The sequence below is a fragment of the Patagioenas fasciata genome, chromosome 3, assembly GCF_037038585.1.
Source record: "Patagioenas fasciata isolate bPatFas1 chromosome 3, bPatFas1.hap1, whole genome shotgun sequence".
Classification (NCBI taxonomy): Eukaryota; Metazoa; Chordata; class Aves; order Columbiformes; family Columbidae; genus Patagioenas; species Patagioenas fasciata.
In genome coordinates, this window is record NC_092522.1 from 11,349,211 (window position 1) to 11,375,776 (window position 26,566).

Here is a 26,566-nt window from a genome sequence, read left to right on the forward strand (position 1 = left end):
ATGGTACGTCCACACTGGAGAAAAAACAGCCTCAGAGCTGCAAAGGTGTCATATTCCTGCACTGATATCATCAAGCAAGAAGACAAAGCTGGTTTTTTCCCAAGCCTGACTTGTTCCAGCTTTCCCCATTGCTCAAGGCAGATGTGTCACCATCCATCGTAAACTGAACATGCCATTGACTCATACTTCTATGGAAGGAGAACAAGTCAGTAAAAGCAGTCTTCACAGGAGCACCAAGAAGAGTTTATGCCAGTTTGCTTGTTCCACAGGCATTTTAACGCTGCTGCACTACTCTGAGAGGAGTACTCTGCATTTCAGGAACCATCAGGGGATTAAAAGCACCTGAGTTTCCATGAAAATACTGTTCTTAAGCACTCCTTAAGCTTAGTAATGAAAGAAGTCTGTGTCAGTCAACCTGTTTCTTCTGGGTTCTACAGCTGACTATCCCACTTCTGCATATAAAGGATGGAATATCAGGATCCAGCACAGCACCAGGAATGGGAACCAACACCATCTGAGCTCAGGGAAGTTACTCCTTTCAACTTCTGCAGACTTTGGGTCTCCTTGGATTGAAGGTATGAAGACCTTATGTTCAGACACATGTCAGAAGATCCTTAAGCTGCACAAAGACACCTCTACCTGCTACCGCAGTTCTGCATTGGTCCCCCATCGATGCTGCAGCCACCATGGTGGTAACTGGCCTCCTTTCAATATTAGTGGCCATGGAGACATTGGCAATCTTGAGCCAGACATCTTTCTCACCAGGAAGCATCAAGCATGCTGACTTTCTCCTGGATCATGGTGTCTCATGTGCCACCATCCCACTCTACTTCAGGTTGAGCTCTAACTTGCTGGGCCAAGCACTGCGCTGAAAAACCTTGCAGACAAGTTTTTGGTCAGTATCAAAATACATGAGACAACCAGATCACCTCCATCTGAGGAAACTACTAACCCCATATTTATGTCCATAAAGCTCCAGCTAAAATGAAATGCTAAGGTTCTTATGACAGATGAAATACCAATGGCCTGGTTAAGCAGCCTGTCACCATGCAAAATTTGTTGCTCAGAATGACATTAAGTTACACCACCTACCACAGCTTACATTCAGTGTTTACAGACTTCAGTGGTCTTTATATTTAAGGGAACTGCTGTCTGACTGGACCTGTACCTACTTAACTTTCACTCTTTGTAGAGACTGGACAGGCAGCCTTTATTCATTCTGAAAAATTAAAATGAGAAGAACTGCACACTGTCTAAAGGCTTAACCTTTAGACAAACTCATTTAGATCAGGAGCTATTCAGCTACTTACGGACAAGAACAATGAAAAATTTCTGTTGTCCAAAGTGGACACCAACAGGCAGGCAAGTGCAAGACATGAGAGACTAATAAAGACTTTTATGGGCATGAATTCTGTTTGCCTATGAACCCTACTCCCAGAATTCACCTCCTGCCCATAGGTCAGTGCAGAGCCTGCCTTTTGTCTGCCTGCAGTTATTTCTAATGCAGCTGTAGCCACTCTGAACAGCTGGAGAAGTCTGGCCAGCAAAGAACCCATACCACCATCCAGAAGGGAGTAGCAGCGACCAAACTCCCGTGAGACACCAGTGCCAATACAGAACCCAAGTGCCCAAGGCATCAGCTCAGCTTCCTTTGTGCTACAGCACTTGCCTGACTTGCTGTATGTAAGGGAAACTGCTCCCCATAGGAAGACACTTGTGGAGACAGCTCTACTATCTTCCTGGTGTCCAGCCTCTTTTCCTGACTGTGATAGTTGGCAGAACAACCCTCCCTGCTACCGCAGGATTAAGAGAAGAGCTTTGAAGGCAACAGTCCCAGTGAACAAGGGCATTAGCTATCTTCATGTTAGGGAAAGCTGCTTCTGGGCTTCAGTTCTGCCATGATTAACCACTTCCAGTCTTCTTGCACGTGCCCCTCAGATACTTATGCCTGGCCACTGTCTGACAGTTTGGACTAGACCGATCAAAAGTCACACTAGACAAAGTCACATTCTGTTAGCTACCTCTCATATTTGTCATTCTCTTTTCCCCTTCCCTGAGAAAAGCAAGTTACTTCAGGCAAGTTACTTCAGGCTAGAAACGAGGAAGATTTTTTTTTTTGTTTTACAATGGTGAAACTCTGGCACAGGTTGTTCAGAGAGGTTGGAGATACCCCATCCCTGGAGACATTCAAGGCCAGGCTGGACAGGGCTCTGAGCAACCTGATCTAGTTGAAGATGTCCCTGCTCGCTGCAGGGGGATTGGACTAGGTGACCTTTGAAGGTCCCTTCCAACCCAAACTGTTCTATGATTCTGTGATGCTCATGACCTGTGGGTCTATACTTGTTATGGAGCTCTGAGAGAACTAAAAAAAAAAGACTCAAGAACTTTTTGGTGGGACCACAGAATCAGCACTGTACTAAGTTAGTCTCCAACAGTGGCCAGGAAGGAGTGATGGGGTGGAAGACTAGAAAAAGGATCAGAACAAAAAAATTTCCCAAGAGACAATTCTTTAAAACATCTTATTCCCCTTGAGTAACACCAGCACTACAACTTATTTTCCTTCCCACTTCATAACTTCAGGGAGAGTGTCTTAAAAGCTATCACATTTGGCATGCCAAAACAGCTGAGGTCCATTTCACTACAGAGGACAGCACAAGTAATTCAGTTAAATACTTTCTCGAAAACAAAGCAATAGAGGCAACTATGCAACAAGCAAAGCTGTGCTTGCCCCAAGGCTACCAAAGCATCAGCATGAAACAAGCCCCTGAACAGTCTTGCTTTTGCAACCCCAATTTAAGATCCCATCAAGTTCAACTTTCATATCCCACAATGGGACAAATAGCTGCAAGGGCTGACAGAGCAATGCTAGCCAGCTGCTGTTTAAACATCCTGACTTGTGCTGGTTTCCCCAGAAGGAGATGTTGCAAGCATGTCCCTTTCTCAGCTCTTCTTCAGAGCTCCCAAAGCAACAAGTCTGTCCCTTCCCCCAGGCAGGTCACATCTCTCCAGCCATTCAAACTTAACACAGTATCACTTGATCTCTGTCCACAAACTATTAAGATAGGACTCAGCTGGATCAAAGGTAAGAGCCTGCAGCAACTCATCTAGGCTTCTTTTACTTCCTACTGAGCTCCCTCCCAAATCTAGCAACCACTAGGTTAAGCAAAAGGGCTTGCAGCCCCTGGCCTGCACAGGAACCCTGATCCAACATGAGTGACTTGCCACAGGATTGCTGCAGTCTGGTGGTAACACAGAAAAAGGTGACAGAAGCACTGACAGGAAAGAATCACTTTAATTTGCATATCCCCACATCAATTAATGTCACAGCACAGAGGGCCAGTGAAAGCACTTTCAACATCATCTCCCCTTTCTCTGGTGCTTTTCACTACATCAAGCAAATTTTGATTATTCACTTTTCAAAGGTGAGGAAATTCAGCAATAGTGTAAGTTTATTTTTGACTATCACCCAGTGGCAGATAAAGAGGGAGCAGTAAAGTCTTCAGTATCAGAGCAGGAATCAATCCACTACATCACACAGCTGCTGAAGTAACCACTTTAGTTCTTCAAAATCCAATACCTCTTATTTAAACTGTAACAGAATGGCCTTTCTTTTGTAGTAGTTGACAGAAAAGCATTCTCTGCATATACCAAGCAGAGTTACCTGTTAGCAGAGGAAGTAAACCAGTTCCTCTGGAGATGACAGAAAGCATCCATAAGCTATTACTGCATTCCAAGGTTTTTCACCAAAGATTTCCTTGTCCACCATTACTGGGTTTTACAGGGGCCCTTTCAGTTCACATTCATCTTCAGATTTCAATCTTCCCCAAAACCTTTACCAGTTCTTCACAAAAAGCATGCTGAAGAGGATTCCTGCAGCTGGTCCTCTTCCCTCCCATGCCTGTCAGGAATGGCCACCTACATAATGACCATAATGACTGTGCATGTTGATTAACAGTTGATGGTAGTTTCTGACACTGATTACACAGGCTGGAACTGAAGAAACCCCAGTGGTACAAGTGGATTTCTGGGCATGTTCTGGATGTTGGTACCTCTGCCACAGCACCATGACATGACATTAGAACATGCACTGTAATCACTCCTAAACAGGTAGTTCTAAAACAGAAATAAACACACGCAAGACATCCCCTTCAATTCAAATCAAACACAATTAGATTCTATACAACACAGATCTTTCCAATTTAAGGAGGCAAACAGCTGCATTACAGGTAACAGATCATGTCTGTTTAAGATGACTCCAAACAGGCTTAGGTATGGAAAAGCAATGGATTTTCTTCAAGGAGCATACTACGGTTGTAGTATGAAGATGCCCCACCATACTCCTCAGATATTAATAATTACACATTCCAAGTCCAAAGCAAGAGTAGTCAAACCAAGGAAGAGGACAGGTACAACAAGCTGTACATTTTCCTATGCCAACAGAACAGTACTACTGCACATTAACAGACTGTCTTCCACTTTGTCCTTGGTCCCACACTGCCTCAAGCACGTGCTTCCTTCTTACCTCTGGAGTATTATAGGACACTGGCATTTCATCATGGGTGGGCAGTTAAACATGCTGAAGATCAAGTCTGCAAATAAATGGAGACCGAAAGGACCCCAGGTAAAGATATCCATCGTGCTCATGGGCCTCGCTAACATAAGCTACCGTCACTCCTTTGGGATCATGAAAGCTTCTTTTGTAGGATCCTGTTTCACTAAGTTCAATAACAAGGCTATATTTGGGCACAAACTTTGTCACAGTTTCCTGACTCAGCAGCTAAAAGAAAAAAAAAAAAAAAGGAAAATTAACAACAAAATATTTCATTCTCCACAATTATTAATGTATCTCACACTCATATAGTCAAAAAACATTCCACCCTCCTTGGAAGAAGCAGCTACAAACATAAGTACACACCTTGAATAAACACGATTACATGAGCTTAACAAACTAACACCTGACAAACCAACTTAAAAAAAAGAAAAAAGGGACCAGCAGAAGTGTTCTAGCACAAGGCTGGAAAGATGTCCACTCAGGAGACATCAGCTTGTTCTGGTGCAGCTGATGTCAAGCAGCAGACATCATGCTCTCCTCACCATCAGTTTGTTATGGCTCCTGCACTGCAACAGGAGAGATAACACGTTTTACAGGGACGGTACAGAATTTGTTTACCTGAAAAGGCACTTCAATCCTAAACACTGTTTGTTTGGGTTTTTTCAAGTCTTTGTATTGTTAAAAAGCACCATGCCATTTTTTTAGCATCAAATATCCCTTACAAAATACATTATTCTTGCTCATCCTAAAGGGGAGTGTGACGTAACAACAGACATATTGAGTCAGAACCAAGTATCACCTAGTTGCATACATAACATACACACTGTCTCCTAGGATGCTTAGGGTAGTCATTAGAACAGGTCAGACTTCCCAAATGCTCTCTGGACAACTGGCAATAAATAATTTAGGTACTTCAGGTATAAAGACAACATCTTCATATATCGAAGTGTAGATCCTGTGTTGCTGCATGGCTAGGGCAGAAATAAGTCTCCTTTTCTTTCCTGAACTCAAGATGGAAGGCAAGTCAAGAGATATGTACCTGCTAGTCTGAGAAGCAAGTTTTAGTTTTACTACCTATAAATATATAAGGACTGTTCTACCTGGAGACAACCACAACAGTTTTAACCACAGCACAAAAATTTTTTTTTAAATCTTCCTTTGAAGTGGAAGAAACAGGACGAACAAACATTTATCACTTCCCTTCCTACATTAAAGGTGAGTTTTTAGATTTTTTTTTTTTTTTTACCTTAAATATCATTCTTTTAATCCATGGTTTTTCAGACAAGAAATCCAACAAAGAAAATCCTGGATTGGGCCGAATAGCTGACATAGCTACCCAATATCCTCCAGAGCTGCTCAGCCTGATATTATCTGGAAGTCCAGGCATATTCTCAACAAACATATCTGCTCCACCCTTCATCAGCCCAGACACATAATACCTGAAAGTTACAGACAGCACGATTAGGACATCTTGAACTAAAGCAGTCTAGTTAATAAAACCTGCAAAAGGAATTCACTTACAAATCTAAAAATATTTTTTTTTCCTCTGTATTTTGTTATATGGGAATGCAGCACAGTCACATTCCTCTCCCCAGAAAAAGTCACCTTACTCCACTATGCTCAAGAAGCCCATGATTATGCAGTCCAGATGTTTACAGTGAAAGAAAAAATTAAGTATTGAGGAAGGCCACCTTCTTTGCCATTGATAACTAGGCTTGAATGAAGTGTAGGGTATCTTTTGTCATTCAACTCATTTATTTAACCAGTCTCTAACAAGAGGGTAGTAATAATTTCAGCAAAGTCATACTCACCTCCTGATTCTAGCCATGGTTGTCTCCTGCACCAGGACAAAGTCTTCAGCAGGGGAGAGTTGGACACCATTGGGAAACCTCAGTCCCACCATCAAGACTTTAACTTCTTTTGTTACTGTGTCATATTCAAGCAGGCTAAAAAGAAAGCATTACATATGGTTTTGAGTGAAGACAAATATTTATTCATCTTGGTTTCATTTTCCAGGCATTCTATCTTCTCTCACATGCACTTCATCTGAGTTAAAAAGGCAGAATAGCAAAGAAGCATTTGTTTCTGAATGCAGGAAAAATATTAAACCACTTGAGGCAGCATCCATGAAGGATTTAGACTGAACATAATGCTAACACCTTCCCTTTTTAAACAGATGTTCCATGCAAATCTTCACTGGAGGTATCTTTGGAAACATCCACACATTCTCTCTCTCTCTCCTGGGCAGAGCAGTGTTTGCACAGGTGCTTTATAAAGAGAAACAACTTGATGACCAAGGAAGTGGTGAAGTCCATTCCTACAGGGAAGAGATACTTGCCGCCCATCATCTGTGCCTTCCATAATCAAGAATAAGTAGTCTCGTCTCTGCCATTTTCTACTGGAGTCTGTGAAGTAGATTTTTCTCCCATCCTGGGTCACTGTAAGATCATTCACAAATGACAACTTCTGACCTTCAATTAGTGTTTTGGCTGACACAAGTATTTTTATTTCACCTGGTTACAATGAGAAGTAAAAAAAAAATAAAATAAATAAAAACTTGTCCTGTGGGGGTTTTTTTATATGTCCTGTCTTGGAAAAAAAGGTAAATATTAACATGAAATTAGCAAACACTTTTTTTCCATTCATGCCCCTGTTAATTAATAAGGTTTGGGGTTGCAATGGAACAACTCAACACCAAACATAAATAACTAGGAGAAAATACTCTTCATAAAAACTGAAACAGTAGAGGATGCTCCCTATTGATAAGTGCCAGACTTTTCACATTTCTGAAGCTCATATTAAATAAAGTGCAAACTCAGGTCCCAACCCTCTAAAAGGATGCAGGTAAGCCAATCACTACTCCTCCTTTCCCTGTAAATCTGTAGAAACAAACAATAGTACTTTTTAAACATTTAAAACATCAGCAGGTTCACTAAACTGTTCTGCCACATATTACCAGGCAAATTATTGATTTGCTAAAAATTAACAAAAATAATCTTTGGGTATGGAGTTTGGGTTTGTTTGTTTGGCTGTTTTTTTGTCACAACTAAGCTAGTATGGCAGCTCTCTGATATCAAAAGAGGAGACCTTGATCATACCCTCCCAGAGCCACACAGTCTGAGCCCTGGGGTTATATCCCACCCAGTGCTTGGCCAGCCTCCCCCTCCTCACCTCAAGCCAATCTGCAGATGCAAGATGTCAGAAAATCAATCCTACATGAAAGCAACTATTGCTTTCTGACAGCACAGCTCCTAAAACTGAGATCTTTCTTCACTTTCTACAGATTGAGGTTATGGGGAAGTTAAGAGCTCTTCACTACCACACAGAGAGATCAAGGGCACAAACAAAAGTACAGCAAACATGACAAAAAGTTTATGTAACAGCAATTTTTTTTCCCTTTATGAAAACTGAAAACAGCTACACAGAGCTTCATGGTACCAGTTTTGACAACCAAGAGATAAGCTACAGGTAACTCTGATCCAGACAGACAGATATAGAGAGGGAGCGATTGCTACAAGAAAATAAATATCAAGTTCTTGCATGGCATATTTCATCCAGACAGCTCCAAACCACTTTACAAAGAAGGCAGGCATTGTTTTGCCTGCAATGTCTGGCAAAACTGCAAATGAAGCCCAGATTGGTAGTGGAAGAGAACATCTGAGCAGAAAGTTCATACCTGTACCAGGATTAACTTCACAGAGTCCGTAATAAGCATCTGCCACAAAAAGGGTGTTATTTGGCCCCACTCTGATGCCAAGTGGTCTTCCACACGTTGGCTCATCTTCATGGGTTCCTTATGAAACAAATTTAAATGGTTTTCCAAATATAAATAAATAGAAGGTGTTCAGACTACTTACATAGGTCAAACTGTAGCTTAATAAAACTCTATGGCCAGCACCACACACATTCATCAAAGAAATTATTCTTAGGATGCTCACATCCTAGATGTGAGCAAAACAAATATTTCCATGTTTTCAACAGTCTAGAGATGATAATATAATTTGCCAGGCTGGTAGCTAGCTAACAGCTGCCCCAAGTAGAGCTGAATGTCAAAAAAAGGGATTTAAATGAATGCTTCTTTGCAGAAACAATCAGTTTTACTGTGCTTTTTGTTTGTTTGTTTGTTTTGTTTTTCTTTAAATAAAAAAAAAGCACATTTTGGAACTTCCTTTTTCTGGAAAGGTCCAACACTGTCATGAAACAAATGGTTTCTCAAGACACGGACACTGAAGACTTCTATATGAGGAAGAAGGGGAATACTGCAAATCTGAAAAAATTGTCTACTTGAGTCCTGAAGGACTAAGACTTCAGAACATCTGTAGTTTGAAATATTAGCAATACAAACTTCTGGAGAAGTCAGTCAGCCACAGCCTTTCCACTGCACTCCCCAACTCAAGGAGGGCAAGATGGAACTATAGGTTCTCCACTACCTCTTCGGCCCCAAGGAAAAAGGGCAGCATAATCTTCCCACCTCTCCCAAGCTGTACAAGTCCAATGGAAATGAGCAGTGGAAAGGTGATTCTTCATATCCATCCTAAGCCATGTTCAGGTCTAATCAGTAGCTGGAAGCCCATCTTCCAGTGGCAGCAGACTTAGTTAGTTGTCAGTGCCAAGGCTGTCCTACCTGTTAGGTAGCCAAGAAAATGCTTCTAAATCAGTCCTGAGCCAAATCATGTGAGCATCCCTGTAAAATGACATAGCTAAAATAATGAATGCGGTCATCTGAGCTACATAAAGACAGCAACAGTCCCCGTCCATAACTTCTGTCTAACTAGCAACCAGGACAATGCTGCAGAACCACATGTAAGCTTCTACATCATTACGACAAAACCACCCACAGCTCCGACAAAGAGCAGCCAGGCTTCTCAGGCTGCCCAGGCAATACTGAGAGGGCCAACGCTAAGTTTCCCCATAGAAATGGTTCTGTTAATAAACAAGCTGCTACCAGTTTCTCACTCAGTTCCAGAAGTCTCATTAAATGAAGCAAGTATGTGGTTCAGAAAGAGGTGTGGAATTCAACAAGAAATAATGGCAATTTAGCGGTGACAAAACAGAAATCTCATGGCCAATTGATGATCTCTGCTAAAGCTGGTGCAGCCACCACGAACCCCCCACTGTGCTTACAAAGAGAGGAAGAGAAATCAGTACAATAAAATGCAAGGCAAAATTCTGCAGATGGGGAAGGTGATATTTATTTTTTAAGTCTCTAAGTTGATCTTTCCCAGTGACACGCTATCTCAGAGTTCATTCACTCACACTTGTTTAGGAGTCCTCAGTTTTCACGGGGTGGCCCTTCACCTCAGAATTCTCCTGACTTCAGCTTCCATAAATATAAGGCCAGGTTGCTGCCATACATTTTTCTTATTTAGAATACATACTTTTTCTAGACGGACTAACCAGAAAAGGAATGTTATTTGTGACGCACTTCAACTTCATATTCCTCCCAGCCTTGAGATGCAAGATCTTCTACCAACAAGTGATCCATGCTGCAGCTTTACAAGAGTGTAGGCCTTGTAGTCATGACATAAAAACCCCACACTCCTAAATTTTACTGCTGGGAATAGTGTCCTTTGTTACTAAGAGCATCCATTTTAATTCTTTTGCCCCTCTGTTCTACTGTTCCTTCCAGCACTTGTATACATATTTTCAGTCATAGGTCATTCATACAAATATATCAATATTTCTGTTACAAACCTCTACAGCAGTATGTAACTTGCATGAGCAACCCAGACAGAACACCAATTTAATCAACACAAGCCCTGACCTAGACATTTTCAGGTACACTGTATTCAGGATCTGTCACTCACCACAAGGACCATGGCCAATTCTGGCTATTGTTTGTATTTCCCCATCTTCAATTTTGATAATCTTCCCATCAGCTGTCCCAGTAAAGAGCACATCTGTAAAAAAAACTGGTATGATTAATTTGTTCACAAAACTGTAGTAGCAAACATCCTTCTACATGACCCTTCTACTAGCATGAAGTAGAATTCATGTTTAAAATACAGTGAAATAACAGCCTCCTTCAGTCACAGCAGAAGAATAAAGAGGGAAAGGGAAAGATGAAGGCAAGTAAGAGTATTTAGTTAGGTTTCTTCCAACTCAAAAAAAAAAGAGGAAAGATTTAAGCCTTAGGAGTTATGCATATGGAATATGAAGCTTTTCACCAGTAAGTGGTCCAAATCCTTGGTTAAAGGTGGATGTAACAACTTAAAGGCTAGTCATTGGATTGATCCCTCTGGGCAAATTTCTACATCATCCTAAAATGTAGTCAGGCACTATATCCATCTTAGCACACTTCAATGAGAGGCTGACTACATAAAACTTCTCATTCTGATATAGGCTGCTGGACACCTGCCAATGCTGATATTGTTTCAATTCTGAGAATTACAAAAAACACAGCAATTGAACAACCACCCAAATCAAAAGCATTGCCAAATTACTGTATCCATGCCAAGCCATGGGGTAGCATAAGACAGATTCACTGTGTTGTAGTTTTGCCCCAGCCCCCTCCACCCAGCAGCTAAAACCACATGCTGCTCTCTCATCCTTCGCCAGTGGGATGGAGAGAAGAATCAGAAAATAAAGGCAAAACTTGTGGGTTGAGATAAGAACAGTTTAATGGAACAGCAAAGGGGAAAAAAATCCAAACAACAACCACAAAACGAATAAGCAGTAGCAACAGCAATAGTGAAAGGACCTACACAAGCAATAGACACACAGCACAACCCAATCCACACTGGTTTCACCACATGGAAGCCCCTCCACAGAGGCGAGTAGGTGCTCGCCGCAGCTTGCACTGAAATTCCCCCATTGCCCCAGCCACAGCTCACATTGAAACTGCTCCACCCTGCCCTAAACCACAACTTACACCAGAAATACAAAAGCATCAAACTGCATGGTCAAGAAGGAGCTGATCCAGACCACTCCGGACTCAGCACGAGAGAGAACGTGTCCCTGGATTCTCTCGCCTTTATACCTGAGTTTGACCTTATATAGTATAGAAAACCCAGATATTTCAGCAGTGTAGAAATTCATCCCATCTTGACCGATCCAGCACATTCCACCCCTTATTCTATACCATTTATGTCATGCTCAGGTCTTACATTTGCCCATGTGCTTCAACTAATTACTAACACCTTAAAAACGTATACACACATATATATACACACAGATATTTTCTCCCTTAGCTCATGGCATAGTCTCATTCCTCTGAAATGTTCATTGAGTCCATGATGTTGGACACTATCAGGACAGGCAAGAAAGATGGAGTGTCATTTTGGACTGTTGCATTGTTGCGTGTCGAGTCTGGAACACTCAGTTCTTGTTCATGGTTTGCATGTCAAAAGCATTGACCTTGAGGAGATGGCTGGATACTAGTTGTTGGAGCAAGCTTCGGTTCCATCATTACTGCACTTCATTTTATTGAAGTTCATTCTTCATTAATGTGAAAGGTACTTACTGAATACTGTTAGCATGGTGTACAGCAGGGGTGTCAAACTCATTTTCACTGGGGGCCACATGAGCCTCACAGTTGCCTTCAAAGGGTCAAATGTAATTTTAGGACTGTATAAATGTTACTGCTCCTACATTTATACAGTACAATTCACATCATGGGAGTATTCTCACCCAGAATCAAATCCCCCTGAGGTACACATCAGACTCCTCCATCCTCTAGCATTACCCACCAAGTGTACCCAGGTCTCTGAGCAAAAGCAATCCCATGGATGGGTCTGCCTTTGTGCAAGACAGAAGTAACCCAAACTGTTTTCCCCAAGACATTCTTCATTCACATCACAGGGACTTTATCCCCTCTACAGTGTGTGGAAGCTTCAATTTGGCAGCTCGATTGGTAGATCCCCTGGTGTTAACTAACCAGGTGGCTTTTGCTAAATTTGAATCCCAATTTCTAAAAGTTCCACCACCCATTGCTCTTAGTGAAGTCCTCATACCTTTCAGTTTTCCTGGAGGCTGGTGCATGGTAGGGGATGTGATATACCCACTCAGTGCCATGCTTTTTGGCCCAAAAGTTGTTCTGGAAATGAGTTCCATTGTCTAACTCACTTCTCTCTGGGGTGCCATGTTGCCATAGGACTTACTTTTCAAGGTCCATGACAGTGTTCTGGGCAGTGGCATGGCATATGTTTCCAGCCATCCAGTGGTTGCTTCCACCATAATAAGCACATAGGGCTTGCCATGTTGGGTTTGTGGGAGTGTGATATAGTAAATTTGCCAGGCCTCCCCATATTTATACTTTAGCCATCACTTCCCATGCCACACAGGCTTTAACTGCTTGGCTTGCCTGATCACAGTGCATGTTTCACAGTCATGAATAACCTGTGCAATAGTGTCCATGATCAAGTCCATACATACCCCTTGATCACGAGCCCATCTATATGTTGCACCCCTTCCTTGATGACTTGAGGCATCATGGGCCTAATGAGCTATGAACAATTCACCTTTGTATTGCCAGTCCAAATCTACCTAAGTCACTTTAATCTTGGCAGCTCGATTCACCTGGTGGTTGTTTTGATGTTCTTCAGTGGACTGACTTTTAGGCACACGGGCATGTACATTGTGAAGTTTTACAGGCAGGTTCTCTAGTCGGGCAACAATATCTCGCCACAATTCAGCAGCCCAGGTGGGTGTGCCTCTGCACCGCCAGTTGCTTCTCTTCCAGTGCTGTAACCAGCCTCACAGGGCATTTGCCACCATCCATGAGTCAATACAATGATAAAGCACTGGTCACTTTTCTCATTTAGCAACGTCTAAAGCCAGCTGGATTTTCACCTCTGCAAATTGAGTTGATTCATCTTGTCCCTCAGTGGCTTCTGAGACCTGCCGTGTGGGACTCCACACAGCAGATTTCCACATCCAATGCCTTCCCACAATGTGACAGGACCCATCAGTAAACAAGGTACATCGCTTCTCATTCTCGGGTAGCTTATGATACAGTGGGACCTCTTCAGCACGTGTCACCTCCTTTTCTGGCAATACTCTGAAATCCTTATTCTCTGGTCAGTCCGTGATCACTCCTAAGATCCTTGGGCTATCAAGGTTCCCCATTTGAGCCTGTTGTGTGATCAATGTGACCCACTTACTCCACATGGCATCAGTCACATGATGAGTAGAAGGGACCTTCCTTTTGAATATGCGGCCCAACACCACCAGTTGAGGTGCCAGGAGGAGCTGTGTTTCAGTACCAACCACTTCTGAAGCAGCTCAAACCCCTTCGTATGCTGCCAGTATCTTCTCTTCAGTTGGAGCGTAGCAGGCCTCAGATCCTCTGTATCTCTGACTCCAAAATCTCAGAGGCTGATCTCGAGTCTTCCCTGGTGCTTTCTGCCAAAGGCTCCAGGTAGGGCCATTCTCCTTAGCTGCAGTGTAGAGCACATTTTTAACATCTTGTCCTACCCGGACTGCCCCAAGAGCCATGGCAGGGACTGTCTCCTGCTTAATTTAGAAAAGAATAGAATAATTTCAGTTGTAAGAGACCCTCAGGATCATCAAGTCTAACCATAACCTAACCTAACTCTGGCACTAAACCATGTCCCTAAGAACCTCGTCTAAATGCCTTTTAAACATCTCCAGGGATGGTGACTCAACCACTTCCCTGGACAGCCTGTTCCAATCCCTGACAGCCCTTTCTGTGAAGAATTTTTTCCTAATATCCAATCTAAACCTCCCCTGGAGCAACTTGAGGCCATTTCTTCTTGTCCTGTCACTTGCTAATTCGGAGAAGAGGCCAATACCCTTCATGCTACTACCTCCTTTCAAGTAGTTGTAGACAGCAATAAGATCTCCCTTGAGCCTCCTTTTCTCAAGGCCAAACAGCACCATCTCCTTCAACCACTCCTCATAAGACTTTGTTCAGAGCCCCACTCAAAGACATTCTTCTTCCAGGTCACCTGATAGAGAGGGCTCACAATCTGACTGTCGCCAGGAACATGCATTCTCCAAAATCCCACAAGTCCCAAGAAAGTCTGTGTTTCCTTTTTATTAGTTTGTGCAGACATAGCTGCTCTTTTGTTGATGACATCCACTGGAATTTGACAACATCCATCTTGCCATCTTACTCCTAAAAGCTGGATCTCCTGTGCAGGTCCCTTATCCTTACTTTGTTTTATAGCAACACCAGCTTGCAGAAGAATCTGGATTATTCTCACCTTTCTCAAAGATTCCTTTGCTCTGTCACCCCACACAATGACGTTGTCAATATACTGCAAGTGTTCCAGAGCTTTGCCCTGCTCCAGTGCTGCCTGGATTAGTCCATGGCAAATGGTAGAGCTGTGTTTCCACCCCTGTGGCAGTTGATTCCAGGTGTACTAGATGCCTCTCCAGGTGAAAGCAAACTGTTGCCTGTACTCTGCTGCCAAAGGAATAGAGAAAAATGTATTAGCAATACCAATTGCGGCATACCACTTGGCTGCCTTTGACTCTAGTTCATATTGCAGCTCTAGCATATCCGGCAGGGCAGCACTTAATGGTGGCATGACTTCATTCAGGCCATGAGAGTCTTCTGTTAGTCTCCACTCTCCACTGGGCTTCCTCACTGGCCATATGGGACTGTTAAAGAGTCGGTGAGTCTTACTGATCACTCCCTGGCTCTCCAGTTGACGAATCAACTTATGGAGAGAGAGTCTCGGTTAGTGGGATATTGCACCAGCGCACCTTCGCGGTACCAATCAGGACCTGCTGGCCTCTGACCGTCAGCAATCCTACAACAGAAGGTTTCGGGCAAGGTAGACATCTGTTTAATGTCCTCTGTCTCTATGGCTGCTATGCCAAAAGCCCACCAGTACCCTTCTGGGTCCTTAAAATACCCTCTTCTGAGGTAGTCTATATCAAGGATTCATGGAGCATCTGGACCAGTCACGATTGGGTGCTTTTACCAGTCCTTTCCAGACTCACCTCAGCATCTAATACAGTCAACTATTGGGATCCCTCGGTCACTCCACAAATGCTGATAGGTTCTGCCCTTTCATAGTTTGATGGAATAAAGTCCACCAGATGGAATAATGTCCACCAGAGCCTTGTACTCTTGTGAGTCCAGGCCATCAAATCCACACAGCCCAAAAAACCCATCTGTCCCTCTCCTCCACCTGACTGGAAGCAGGGCCCTTCCAGTCCTGGTCATGGTACTCATTGCTTCTTTTTTGCAAGAATGAATCAGAAGTCCCTTCAAGAGGATAAGAAGCAAGATCAGCTCTTCTACTCTGTCTGGGGAACTGCCTGCTGGAAACTGGGGCAGCATTTTTCCTGTAATAATCTCCTCTTGTGATTGTCTTTCCTTTCAACACATGTACCTGTGCCTCTAGGACTGAGGTAGGTTGCCCATCTCACCTCCTCATGTCTCCTCCATGGTCACGCAGGAAAAACCACAGGGTGGAGAGACGCTCATTCCAAGTAGCTGAGACCCTAGACCACACAGGTAAGGATCGTAACATGTCTTCAAAATGCTGTAACTCTTGGGATAATTTTTCAGCTAGCATATCCGGCAGTTTCTCCACAGCCAAGACGCGGGCCTGTAGAGAGGAAGATAGATTTCCTTCATACTGACAGAGCTGGTCAGCCAATTCATCCACCGTTTGTCCCTTGCCTTCTTTCCAGGACGTTACTGCCAATGAGCTGGCATAGGATGACGGTGCATGCCGGAGGAACTTCCACCACACGGGTTGCGTGCACCGAATTTCATCGGGATCAATGACATCATCATTGTTGGTGTCATTATAAATCACCTCCAGAACAGCTAATTTCCTCAAGTACCTTTCTCCACAGTAGTCCACTTGCCTGGGTGACAGGTAACATCTTCCTTGAACAGGTATCTGTCCTTCACACCCCACAGAAGTCATCTCCAGAAGCTGAGGGTTTGTGTCTTAGGGTTTGTGTCTTTCTTCCAATCGCCTTGGTCAATGCACACTTCCCTAGACAGGGATCCTAGTTGCTTCACTTCCCTACCCTATTATTCCGAGCCATCAGCCCCATTATCCCAGCATCAGAGCAGCCAAGTAACGATGAGCTTGCCATCCCGGCAGCTGAAATCCTTTCATATAACTCGCAGCTCAAGTGGGGATAGGGATTGGATGATTATCTCTGGTTCTGTCTCCTCCTTCTGTTCTTGTGATGAGGCTGGGTCATCGTCTTCCCTCACTAAGCAAACTGATTTCTTCATGGTTTTTTTTTTTTTTGTTTGTTTGTTTTTTTCTGGAAAGGGGCAACTGATACAGACAGTGGTTGGTTCTCTGATTCAGCTGCAGCACCTGCTGCCTTTGTCTGGGTAGCCATGGTGCCTGTCACTGGAGTCTGAGCAGCTGCAGTGTTTGGCACAAGGGTGGGAGTAGCCATAGTGCCTGTCAGTCTGTCACTCCCATCTTGACCCTGGGAATGCCACACGGCATTGAGCAGTGTTTGATAGATACTGGCCAGGGCCCAGCACAGTGCAGTAAGATGTGCTTCTTTGAAGCAGCCAAAGCATTTTCCTTTTAATTATTCTATCCTCAGAGTCCTGCAGCTGCAGCTCCAAACCACCAGAGGCAAAAAATTCTATAGATACCTGCCCATATTTTCCCATATGTCGTTCCACCCATGATCTTGGGGTAATTCTATGGGTGATATTCTTAACACATCCTCTTATAACCCTGTACATAACCTGACACATATTCAGAAACCATAAAAACAAGAGCATGCTAGCTTGAATATCCCTAGGGTGTTCAAAAATCCTCAAAATCTGTTGCACCTAAACTGGAGGAGAAAAGGGATGTGAAGAAACACCTGCTTATGTCCTCTCCGTAGACTGGGTGCAACTATTCATCAATTCCGAGAGATAGCGCCCAGGTGAGGAAATATCAACATCTTATAAAAATACCAATAAGGTGTAAGAAATGAAATCACGATCTCATAGGTTGATATCATAAGGGAGAAGAAGGTGATAAACCTAATTCCTTACCCAGATGTAATAAACAGAACTGCAGGGAACACACTGCATATAGGGATTCAGATGACACAGTCACGCGGACAAAGACAGAAACATCGTGACCACTTAACTAACAATGTTTAACACACTCTGGTCAGCTCTATCATTATCCCAACCCTTTTATTTCTCCTGCCTGTTTCGCCAAAAAAGACTGTCATAGTTTAGCCTCAGCCCCCCCTCCCAGCAGCACTTGCTACTCGCTCACCCCTCCCTGTCCCCAGTGGGATGGAGAGGACAATCAGAAAAGAAAGGCAAAACTCGTGGGTTGGGATAAGAACAGTTTAACGGAACAGCTACGAAAAAAAAAACAACACAAAAAACACAACAAAAACCCAATAAGCGGTAACAACAGCAATAATGAAAGAACCTTAGCTTGACCTTTTATGGTATAGAATACCCAGATTTGAGCAGCATAGGGGAAAGGGACCTGAGGGTCCTGGTGGACCGCAGGATGACCATGAGCCAGCACTGTGGCCTTGTGGCCAGGAAGGCCAATGGCATCCTGGGGTGGATTAGAAGGGGGATGGTTAGTAGGTTAGTAGGTTCTCCTTCCCCTCTTCTCCGTCCTGGTCAGACCACATCTGTGTCCAGTTCTGGGCCCCTCAGTTCAAGAAGGGCAGGGATCTGCTGCTGGGAGTCCAGCACAGGGCAACAAAGATGATTAAGGGAGTGGAGCATCTCCTGTGTGAGGAAAGGCTGAGGGAGCTGGGGCTCTTTAGCTTGGATAAGAGGAGACTGAGGGGTGACCTCATTAATGTTTACAAATATATAAAGGGTGAGTGTCACAAGGATGGAGCCAGGTTCTTCTCGGTGACAACAAATGATAGGACTAGGGGTAATGGGTGCAAACTGGAACACAAGGTTCTACTTAAATATGAGAAGAAACTTCTCAGTGAGGGTGACAGAACACTGGAACAGGCTGCCCAGAGGGGTTGTGGAGACATTCAAACCCGCCTGGACGCCTTCCTGTGTAACCTCATCTAGGTGTTCCTGCTCTGGCAAGGGGATTGGACTAGATGATCTTTTGAGGTCCCTTCCAATCCCTAACAATCTGTGATTCTATGATGTCCTGGCAGTGTATAAATCAACGCCACCTTGATGACCCAGCACACACCGAATACAAACAACACACAAACTTTTCCATACAACCAAATTAAATGAAAGACTGTTGGATCAGTAGAGCCCATTGCTTGGACTTTTACACCTCCAATTTAACTTAAGTTTTAAGTTCGCTAATTACACTTTTAAAAGGGAATAAGAAGACTTCAACATTTATTAATACAAAACTTATTCCCAGTCAGGTTGATTACTTCATCCACAGGCCAGTTGCCTCTTGCAGGAAGGTCTCCTTAAAGACTTTCCAATGAGATCAGTGAAACTATCTGACAGAAAAGAATCAGTGGCTTCAAGTAATCACATTAGCACATTGTTAACATAGGTAGAAAAAGCATAATCTGAGGAAGGAATTTACAGTAGTTTCTTGCTGGCCAAAATATTTTTAAAAATATTTTACTAATTCATTAGAAGATAAAGCAGAAGTAAAATAAATGATACAGCTACTGAGCGACTCTTACACTGAAGGATGCTTACAACTCTCACACTCTATTCTTTTCACATAAAAACAGTCAAGGACTAATGGAAAGAGCAGTTTCTAGTCTCAGCCCCCTTCAGAAGGCACAGGGAACAACCTCTGCACAAAGCTGGTTTCTGACTGAGTGGGTATCCTGCCATTACAAGTTCAGCCATCTCATTAAAAAACCGCTCAGAGGTGGCATGGGTTGGTGATTTGGGGAGAACACATATATCATAAGAGAGAAGTATAGGATGGCACCTGTAATGCATGCAACAGCACTAAAATGTAAATATGCTGTTTATCAATTTGAGATTTTTTCCATCATAGAAGTAAAAATTAACACCACAAAACTCTGCTCCCCCGAGGCAATGAGCATTAAAAGAGTAGTAGGTAGTACCCTGTAAAAAGTAATTCACAGTTAAGAGCTAGCCAAATGAAAAATGGGACCACTTCCTTCAAACGTAAGTAGACCCTGACTGCATTGGTGCTGCTTTCACTCCTGGAAGACCGGGATTTTTAATCCGGCAACAAGATTTATTTTATACTGGAGAAACATCAGAAAAGCAGTATACAGCAGCCACATTTTGCTGCATAAAACAATTATTTTTTTAAAAACCTACATATTCAAAATAACTTCCAGGATTTGTTATACTGCTGAACAAAACCTTATCAATGGAGTAACATTTAAAGACCCTTCGTTAAAAGCTTATTTTGTCAGTGCTTACCCCCAATATTGACAATGGACTCTGGTCCCACCAGCTGATTTTCCCATAACCGCTCAGCTTTTCGCAACTTGACATTGGGCTCTAGTGCACCCGTCAGGAGGGGAGGTTCCTTCAAACTGCAAAACAGAACACAGACCTTGTGATCCCTTGCACGTATCTGCAAACACTCTTGAGCAACATACTGGATCACTTTTCTCCTAGTTTGCCAACTCCTCCAAACTTGACCTATGCTTTACATAGAGCGTTTTACAAAGAAGAAAATGCATCTGGCAAGCTGAAAAAATGACCCTTGTTCATCAAGAATCAAAACTTTTTGGTTCTGCTGCCAGAGCAGTCAATTGGACCCTGGGTCCACGGTGGTAACTTTCGCCAGCCTGTCCCCACTGGTTGCCAATCTTCCTACTGTCTTATCGCTACTTTCCCTACCAACATTCAACAAATTTCCCGAGGTAAGCAGCATCTGACCTCGTTTGTGTATTAAGCTCACTGTGGGCAATACTAAAAAAAAAATCTCTCTGGCTTGGGGCTTCCCAGACTGGACTCCAGCAAAGTCCAAAAACACATTCCCAGTTAATCTGTCTTACACAAAGGCAAAACATTTCCACATTGCCACAATACAAACAAACAACTGCTTTCTTACTCAGCTGAATGAGTTGTTTGTACTAGAATACTTTTCTTAAGTAGATGTATATATGAAAATTCCTAAGCAAAACAGTTTCCAAATTTAAAAAGCCGTCATTTTACAATATACCGAGATCTGATACCACGTAGCAACTTCATCATGGAGAAAAAACAATTTTTATTTACTGATTAGCATACAACTGGGGAAAAAAAGTCTTCTAGTAGTTTGAGCACAGGAACACACAGGGCTTCATACCATATTAAAATATATATTCTCATTCATGACTTCCATGGAGAAAGACCAACTTGAAGGAATAAATTGCACATAAACATAAAGGTTATAGAACTGAAATCTCAAAATGACAAAATAAGGTCCAATCTTGCAAGCCCTTATTCACATAAATAGCCAGATTCAAGCCAACTGGAGTTCAAACCAACTACAAAGACATGGAGAATGGACGCAGTAAGATGGCTACACAGATTCAACTTAAATACCAGGCTCCAAAGCACAGTGCTTCAAAACTAGCCTTAACTGTACAGACAAACTCAAATATGTTTCAGTCTCTCAGGTTCCTAAAAACACACACATAGCCACCTCAGACCCTGCAAGTCGAAGATTTTAAGTTATTTCAAGTTATTAGTAAAAGCTGCATACATGCCCAGAGTGGTAAGCTCATTAAGTGTTCATTCACATGCTAAAGCTCTCTAGGTCAAGTTTTGAAAGAATTTCTCAATTTTTTTTTTTTTAAATAACTCCTTGGATGACCATAAGCAAACACCTTCCACCTGTAGAATCCTAAAAAAATGAGGTTTGACTGCAAAACTTGCCTAGGTTCACAGGATCCAGGACCTATCTGACATGCACCACATTGCAACTTCTCTGCTCGTATGGTGAAAATTTCTAGAGCTTCAGTGACTCGTGGGAAAAAAAAGGCAACTGAAATTGCAAATTATAAAAGTCATGACAGTTGATAAAAACAAGTTCACAACACATATAATTCAGAAGAAGAGAAAAATACATATTTTCACCTGTCTGGTTGCAGACAACAAACTTTCCTTTAAGTATGTATTAATGCAGTGGCAAAGCCAACTGAACTACTAGCTCCTGTCCAGGGAAGATTTACAGCAGAGTTGTCTTCAAAATGCTAACATAAATTCATTTTCCATCCCTTCTTTCAAGCATTAGAGAGCTTCAAATGATGATAACAGGCTTCAGATAGGAAACTCATTTGCTGGAAACTTTGGACAGTTGTGTTTGCAAACAGAAAATCTCCCCTGAGATGAATACTATCCAAAATAGGCTCACAGAGGAAGAACTTAAATCAGAGCTGCAGACACTTCAAATGGAATTTCACAGATCACATCAGCTTTTTTCTCTACCCCTCTTTTTTTCTCATTATTTCCAGTAGCTTACAGGAATAACATCACTATTGGCAAATGAGATTTCTATATGTTCTTTCGCTGAAGGGATTGAGTCAGACAGCATCTACCTCCTTGAGCTTTTTCAAAACATTTAACAAACATCACACAGAATCATTCTATCTATTGTACAGACAGGAATCACTTCCGGCAGTGAAGTTAAGAAACTAATTAAGTACAGCAATACAAGCCACCGATTTGGACAGAAAGAATAGTCCTGTAAAAGGGACATGAAGTACAAAATGTAAGCCTGCAGAATAATGTTACCCTGGACCAGAATTATACCAGGACTATATAAAAGGAAAAACCTTATAGGCATAACCTTTCAGCTTTCAGAATTACCACATCAACAGTTTCTCTCAACTCTAGAAATATTTACAGTGTTGTTGTTCCTTTTCATGAAGGAATTATTAAGTTGATCGTAAATACTTAGCAGAATGAGTATTTTCACTTGCTTAAAAATGCCAAGAGCACTAAACAGCCTGGCTCCACCCTATGCTAGCAGTCAAAGCCTTTCACACACAACTTCTCCAAACACAGGTCACATCTTCTCATGTAGTTGATTCACTGTTACACTACACATTTGATACAGACTTGAATTCAGACACACACTCATGAATTCAGACACACACTCATGAATTCAGACACACACTCATGAATTCAGACACACACTCATGAATTCAGACACACACTCATGAATTCAGACACACACTCATGAATTCAGACATTTATGAATTCAGACAGGGCAGAAACTACACTGCTTTATGAGATCTGCATTTAAATGTAACATCACCATATGGTTTTGCTGGTACAAAGCACCAAATCAACCCAGTCAGGTTATCCATTTCAATTTGCATCCTCAGATAAACAGTTTCTTTGACAGAACTAGAATAACAAGGGTAAAACTCAGTCCTTAGTGAAAACGCACTTCTTGTCTTACAGAAGGCAAGAGTGCACATAAGTGATAACAAGCTCCACTGACAGCCTGGACAGCTGAAAATAATTTTCTAGATTAATGGTCAAATAAAGTAACTCAGCTCCTTCAATGATCAGTAGTTACACACAATTGCAGAAGCAGGCTCAGAAACAGACTGGGTATGTGAAGCAGGTATGGCAATGGCTAACGCTGCAATCACTCCCCAATTTCTTAATCCAGTTAGAACCACTTTACACAGTTGACTCTTGTTTGCTGGAATAAAAAGCAACAACAAACCAACAGAACACATATGAGAAATCACACTTCAATGACATTTATTTCAAAACAAAGCAACAACTTACCTTATAGGCTGAGGGTCTATAGGACAATCCAGTAGAACAGTTACTCCAAGCAGAGGCACAGTTACAGATGTAGCCAAAGTCAAGAAGGTAATACGGAACACCTTGCTGCTGTAGGTACTGCCAAAACCAGACAAGAAACAGGATTAACGTGATAAGCTGCTTTTAGATACAGCAGTCTTTAAAAATTCTTTAACAGCCTGTTTTCTTCACAAAAGGAAACAGAAATACTTTTGCCCAACGCCATTCTGAATGACCTTTAAAGCCCATTTTGAACTCATTAGGATAAGTGAAAGGCACAGTCTCAGCATACTGACATCATATGAGGTATTCTCATGTACAGGTTTCAGATACAGTTACAGCCAAATGTAAACAGACTAACCAGAGTTTTAGAGGACTTAATCACACTCACAATAAATCAGTGCAAGCCACAACAGGATAACTGTTATTTCTTGGCTAGGAAATCAAGACAATTAAGAAGTATTCCCCGAAAATAGAACAGTTTCAGAACAAATATGAGGCCTTGGTACTTATTTTAGAAATGTTATTTAAGCTTCAGTGATTATTTGCCGCTACCCTTATCTACAGTCATGCTGAATAAAGCTATAGCTAACTGGAAAGTTAAATGTATTCACAAGGTATTAAGGTCTACATCTTATTATTTGCAGTCTCTCAGAGAAAGCAAAAGTAACTACAAACAGTGCAGCACAAAATCAAAAACAAGGAAACAAACCACAGCCACACACTAAACCGTGTTTTTTTTTTTTTGTTACAGTCTCTTCCTGCAGCTCAGCAGAAGGAGGTGTCCTCCTCTCTCTGTCAGCCAGCTACAGCAGGAGCACAAGCACTCTGGTGAGAAGCACCCACTGCAGAGGAGGGTACGACTCACAGGCTGACACCCATGAATGCCACAGAATCAACCTATGCTGTCAGCCACAAGCGGGGAATTGAAGCCTCAGGGCGGCTAGACCCTTCCACCCACTCTCACCCACGTCAGCCTCTCCCAGAGCACTCTGGCCCAGACCAGGCGCTCCCTCACCTGGGGCGGGTCTGGCCAGGCTAGTGGAGCCTATCCCCTTCCAACATTTCCAGATGTCCCTCAGTCCGGGCCCAATCACCACCCTACAGCCCCAGGTCACGCCGGAACCCCCAATCCACCACGACCTCTGCTCCTCGGGTTCCCGACCAGACCAGGCTCTTCCCTCGGGTCAACCCGAATACCCCCCTCATCTCAGCCAGGCCCGGGCTCTTTGAATACTGCCGTCACACGGCGCCCTGCAGCCCGCTCCTCCTCTCTCCTCAGACTAGGCCTACCCCACCTCCACGGCCCTTCTGCCCTCCCCGCCTAGGAGGACCGCGCCGGGGCCCACCTGCCCTCCTTGGCCTCCTGCGCTGGACTGTCCTCGGTGATAATCTGTGGCCGGAAGGGCCGGCGCTGCCGCAGACCCTCCGCCTCATTCATGCTGCAACCGACGAGCGCCGGGGCCCACCTGCCCCGCCCCCTCCACCACCCCCAAGGAGCCGCCCCCTGGGCCCGCCCCCACTCTCCCCTCAGGGAGGAGCCGCTCCCCGCCGCGGCGGGCGGGAGTCGCTAGGCGGGCAGTGCGTATTGATAGCTACCCTACTGCGACGGGGGTCTCAGCGAGCTCCGCCGCTGCCTCGTGGGCCGTCTGGGGCAGCCGTGGGCAGGGCTTGGTGCTGCAGCTGTTCCCCTCCCGGGCGCGCCCTTGGCACGGCGAGCCTGAGCGCCAGGGCCCGCAAGATGGCGCCAGGAAACAGCAAGGGAGGGAGGGAGGGACGGGGTGATTTTTCCTCCTGCGGCAGGGCACTGGTCTCCAGTGGGACAGGAAGGCAGAGGGCCGCCCGGGGCCCTGGGACGCTGAAGGCCAACCCCCGCTGGGGGTGGGAGCGGGCAGAGCTGCCTGTCCCTGATGACATCTTCTACGCTCACGAGATTACAACCCAGATGCGGACGGTGGTACCCGCGCTCCCCGGCTTTGTCAGCCCGCGGGCTCCCGCAACAAAGTATTTGCTCGTCTTTTGGGTAACACGACGTGCTGAGATTTTTCTGGCATCTTTGCCTTCCTTGGGTGCAGCGGCATTACAGGAAGGACAGAGGATGCCGGCGCCAAGAGCAGACCCACGGCTTTGTTAACACTGCAAGAAAGTTTTAAACAAGTTTAGCTCAACAGGCACGGGCTGGAACGCGTGACTGCCCCAGCTGCGTGTTGTCAAGGAATAGGAAAGGCTCTTCGGCATCACGCCTAGTAACAAAACTTGGCTTTTCCACAGGCTGCGGCCAGGAAAGGGGGTGTGGAGGGTGCCTTTTGTCGCTGTTCAGGTTCAATTCAGGCTACAGGCTCAGCAGCTGCAAGAGAGCTTAGCAGCACCGTTCCCTAAAGGCACTCACTTTCCTGAACAAGCCTTTCCACCACAGGGCCTCATGAGTAGCATTCCGCAATGGGAACAGAGGCACAGCGGAGTAAAATGACATCCCCAACGGCCGATATATAGAAAAAGAAATTTAGTTGAATCTTTCACATCCCAGGTGCAGGATGAGCACTAAAAAGTATGAGGTTTACACTCTCCCAACCTCAACAGACTGAAAAGCCAAAGTAAGCTTTGTCACTGCAGACACGGGGAGTCCAGGCAGATACACACCAGGAACAGAAGCCAGAGTGAAAAAGCTGCTGTGACAGGTCATTTATTACCAGTGTTTCTAGGCTGGTAATTTCGCATAACCATGAACATTCCCACGTCAAAACGTGGTTACATCCCCAAATCCCTCTATCCAGGACAAAGCAGGACTAGGCTCACTGCTATGAAAAACATGCTGTGCCTCTGGACTCAGCCAGAAGACTGTCCAGAACTGTTTTCAAACTGAAAAAAAAATTGTCCCTGCTTAGTTTCAAAACAGAATCTTCTTGCTGAAATTAGTTTCTGTGGTTTTAAGTGGCCACAGGGACAACCTCTGAACATAATTATGTTAGGCTAGAAAACAGTCTCCATTTTACCAATAAATCCTCAGTAAATAGGGCAGCTGCAGTAGCAAAACACAAAGTGAGGAGATGGGTGCCTGCCTTTCTATGTAGCCTTTTCTGTGACTTGTCAGAGACACTTGCTAGAGGGTTGCAAGCGCCAAGAGTTGTGTTGGGAGCTCTCCAGAAGCAGCTGCTGGTGGTAACAGGCGAAGTGGTTAATGAGGATGTGGAGTGCCCATGCCTACATTACAAGTGTAGTGTTATCCATGTGGTGTGCAGAGGGTGAAACACAATCTTCCTCTCTTCCTGATGGGTGAGGTGCCCTGCAGAGGATGTGTTCTTGGCATTTACAAACGATCCCTGGCACCTGGAAACAAATTTCTTCTCTAATCCACTTGGCTTTGGGACACTCTACACACTTTCTACACATAATGCTGTCTTTTATGT

At 43.7% G+C, this 26,566-nt stretch overlaps 1 protein-coding gene across 1 annotated transcript; it reads right to left on the minus strand.

Moving 5' to 3' along the window:
- Positions 1–3,273: 3,273 nt before the first annotated feature.
- Positions 3,274–24,639, minus strand: APMAP (adipocyte plasma membrane associated protein). The gene is made up of 9 exons (XM_065834959.2): positions 24,509–24,639; positions 23,142–23,258; positions 19,824–19,939; positions 10,360–10,452; positions 8,229–8,345; positions 6,891–7,065; positions 6,364–6,498; positions 5,799–5,991; positions 3,274–4,777 (listed from the first exon to the last, which is right to left on the minus strand). Exons 1-9 carry the CDS (start codon positions 24,598–24,600, stop codon positions 4,568–4,570), a joined length of 1,248 nt encoding a protein of 415 aa, XP_065691031.1. The 5' UTR covers positions 24,601–24,639; the 3' UTR covers positions 3,274–4,567.
- Positions 24,640–26,566: the final 1,927 nt, after the last annotated feature.

Bases quoted from the DNA above. Each gene is read 5' to 3' on its own strand.
- APMAP (XM_065834959.2), bottom strand. From the start codon at position 24,600: ATGAATGAGGCGGAGGGTCTGCGGCAGCGCCGGCCCTTCCGGCCACAG. The intron at 6,499-6,890 runs GCAAGTATCTCT...CTTTCTTTTTAG, and splicing joins GAAGGCACAGATGATGGGCG to CCTGCTTGAATATGACACAG. The intron at 4,778-5,798 runs GTAAAAAAAAAA...TTTTTCTTTTAG, and splicing joins TTAAAAGAATGATATTTAAG to CTGCTGAGTCAGGAAACTGT.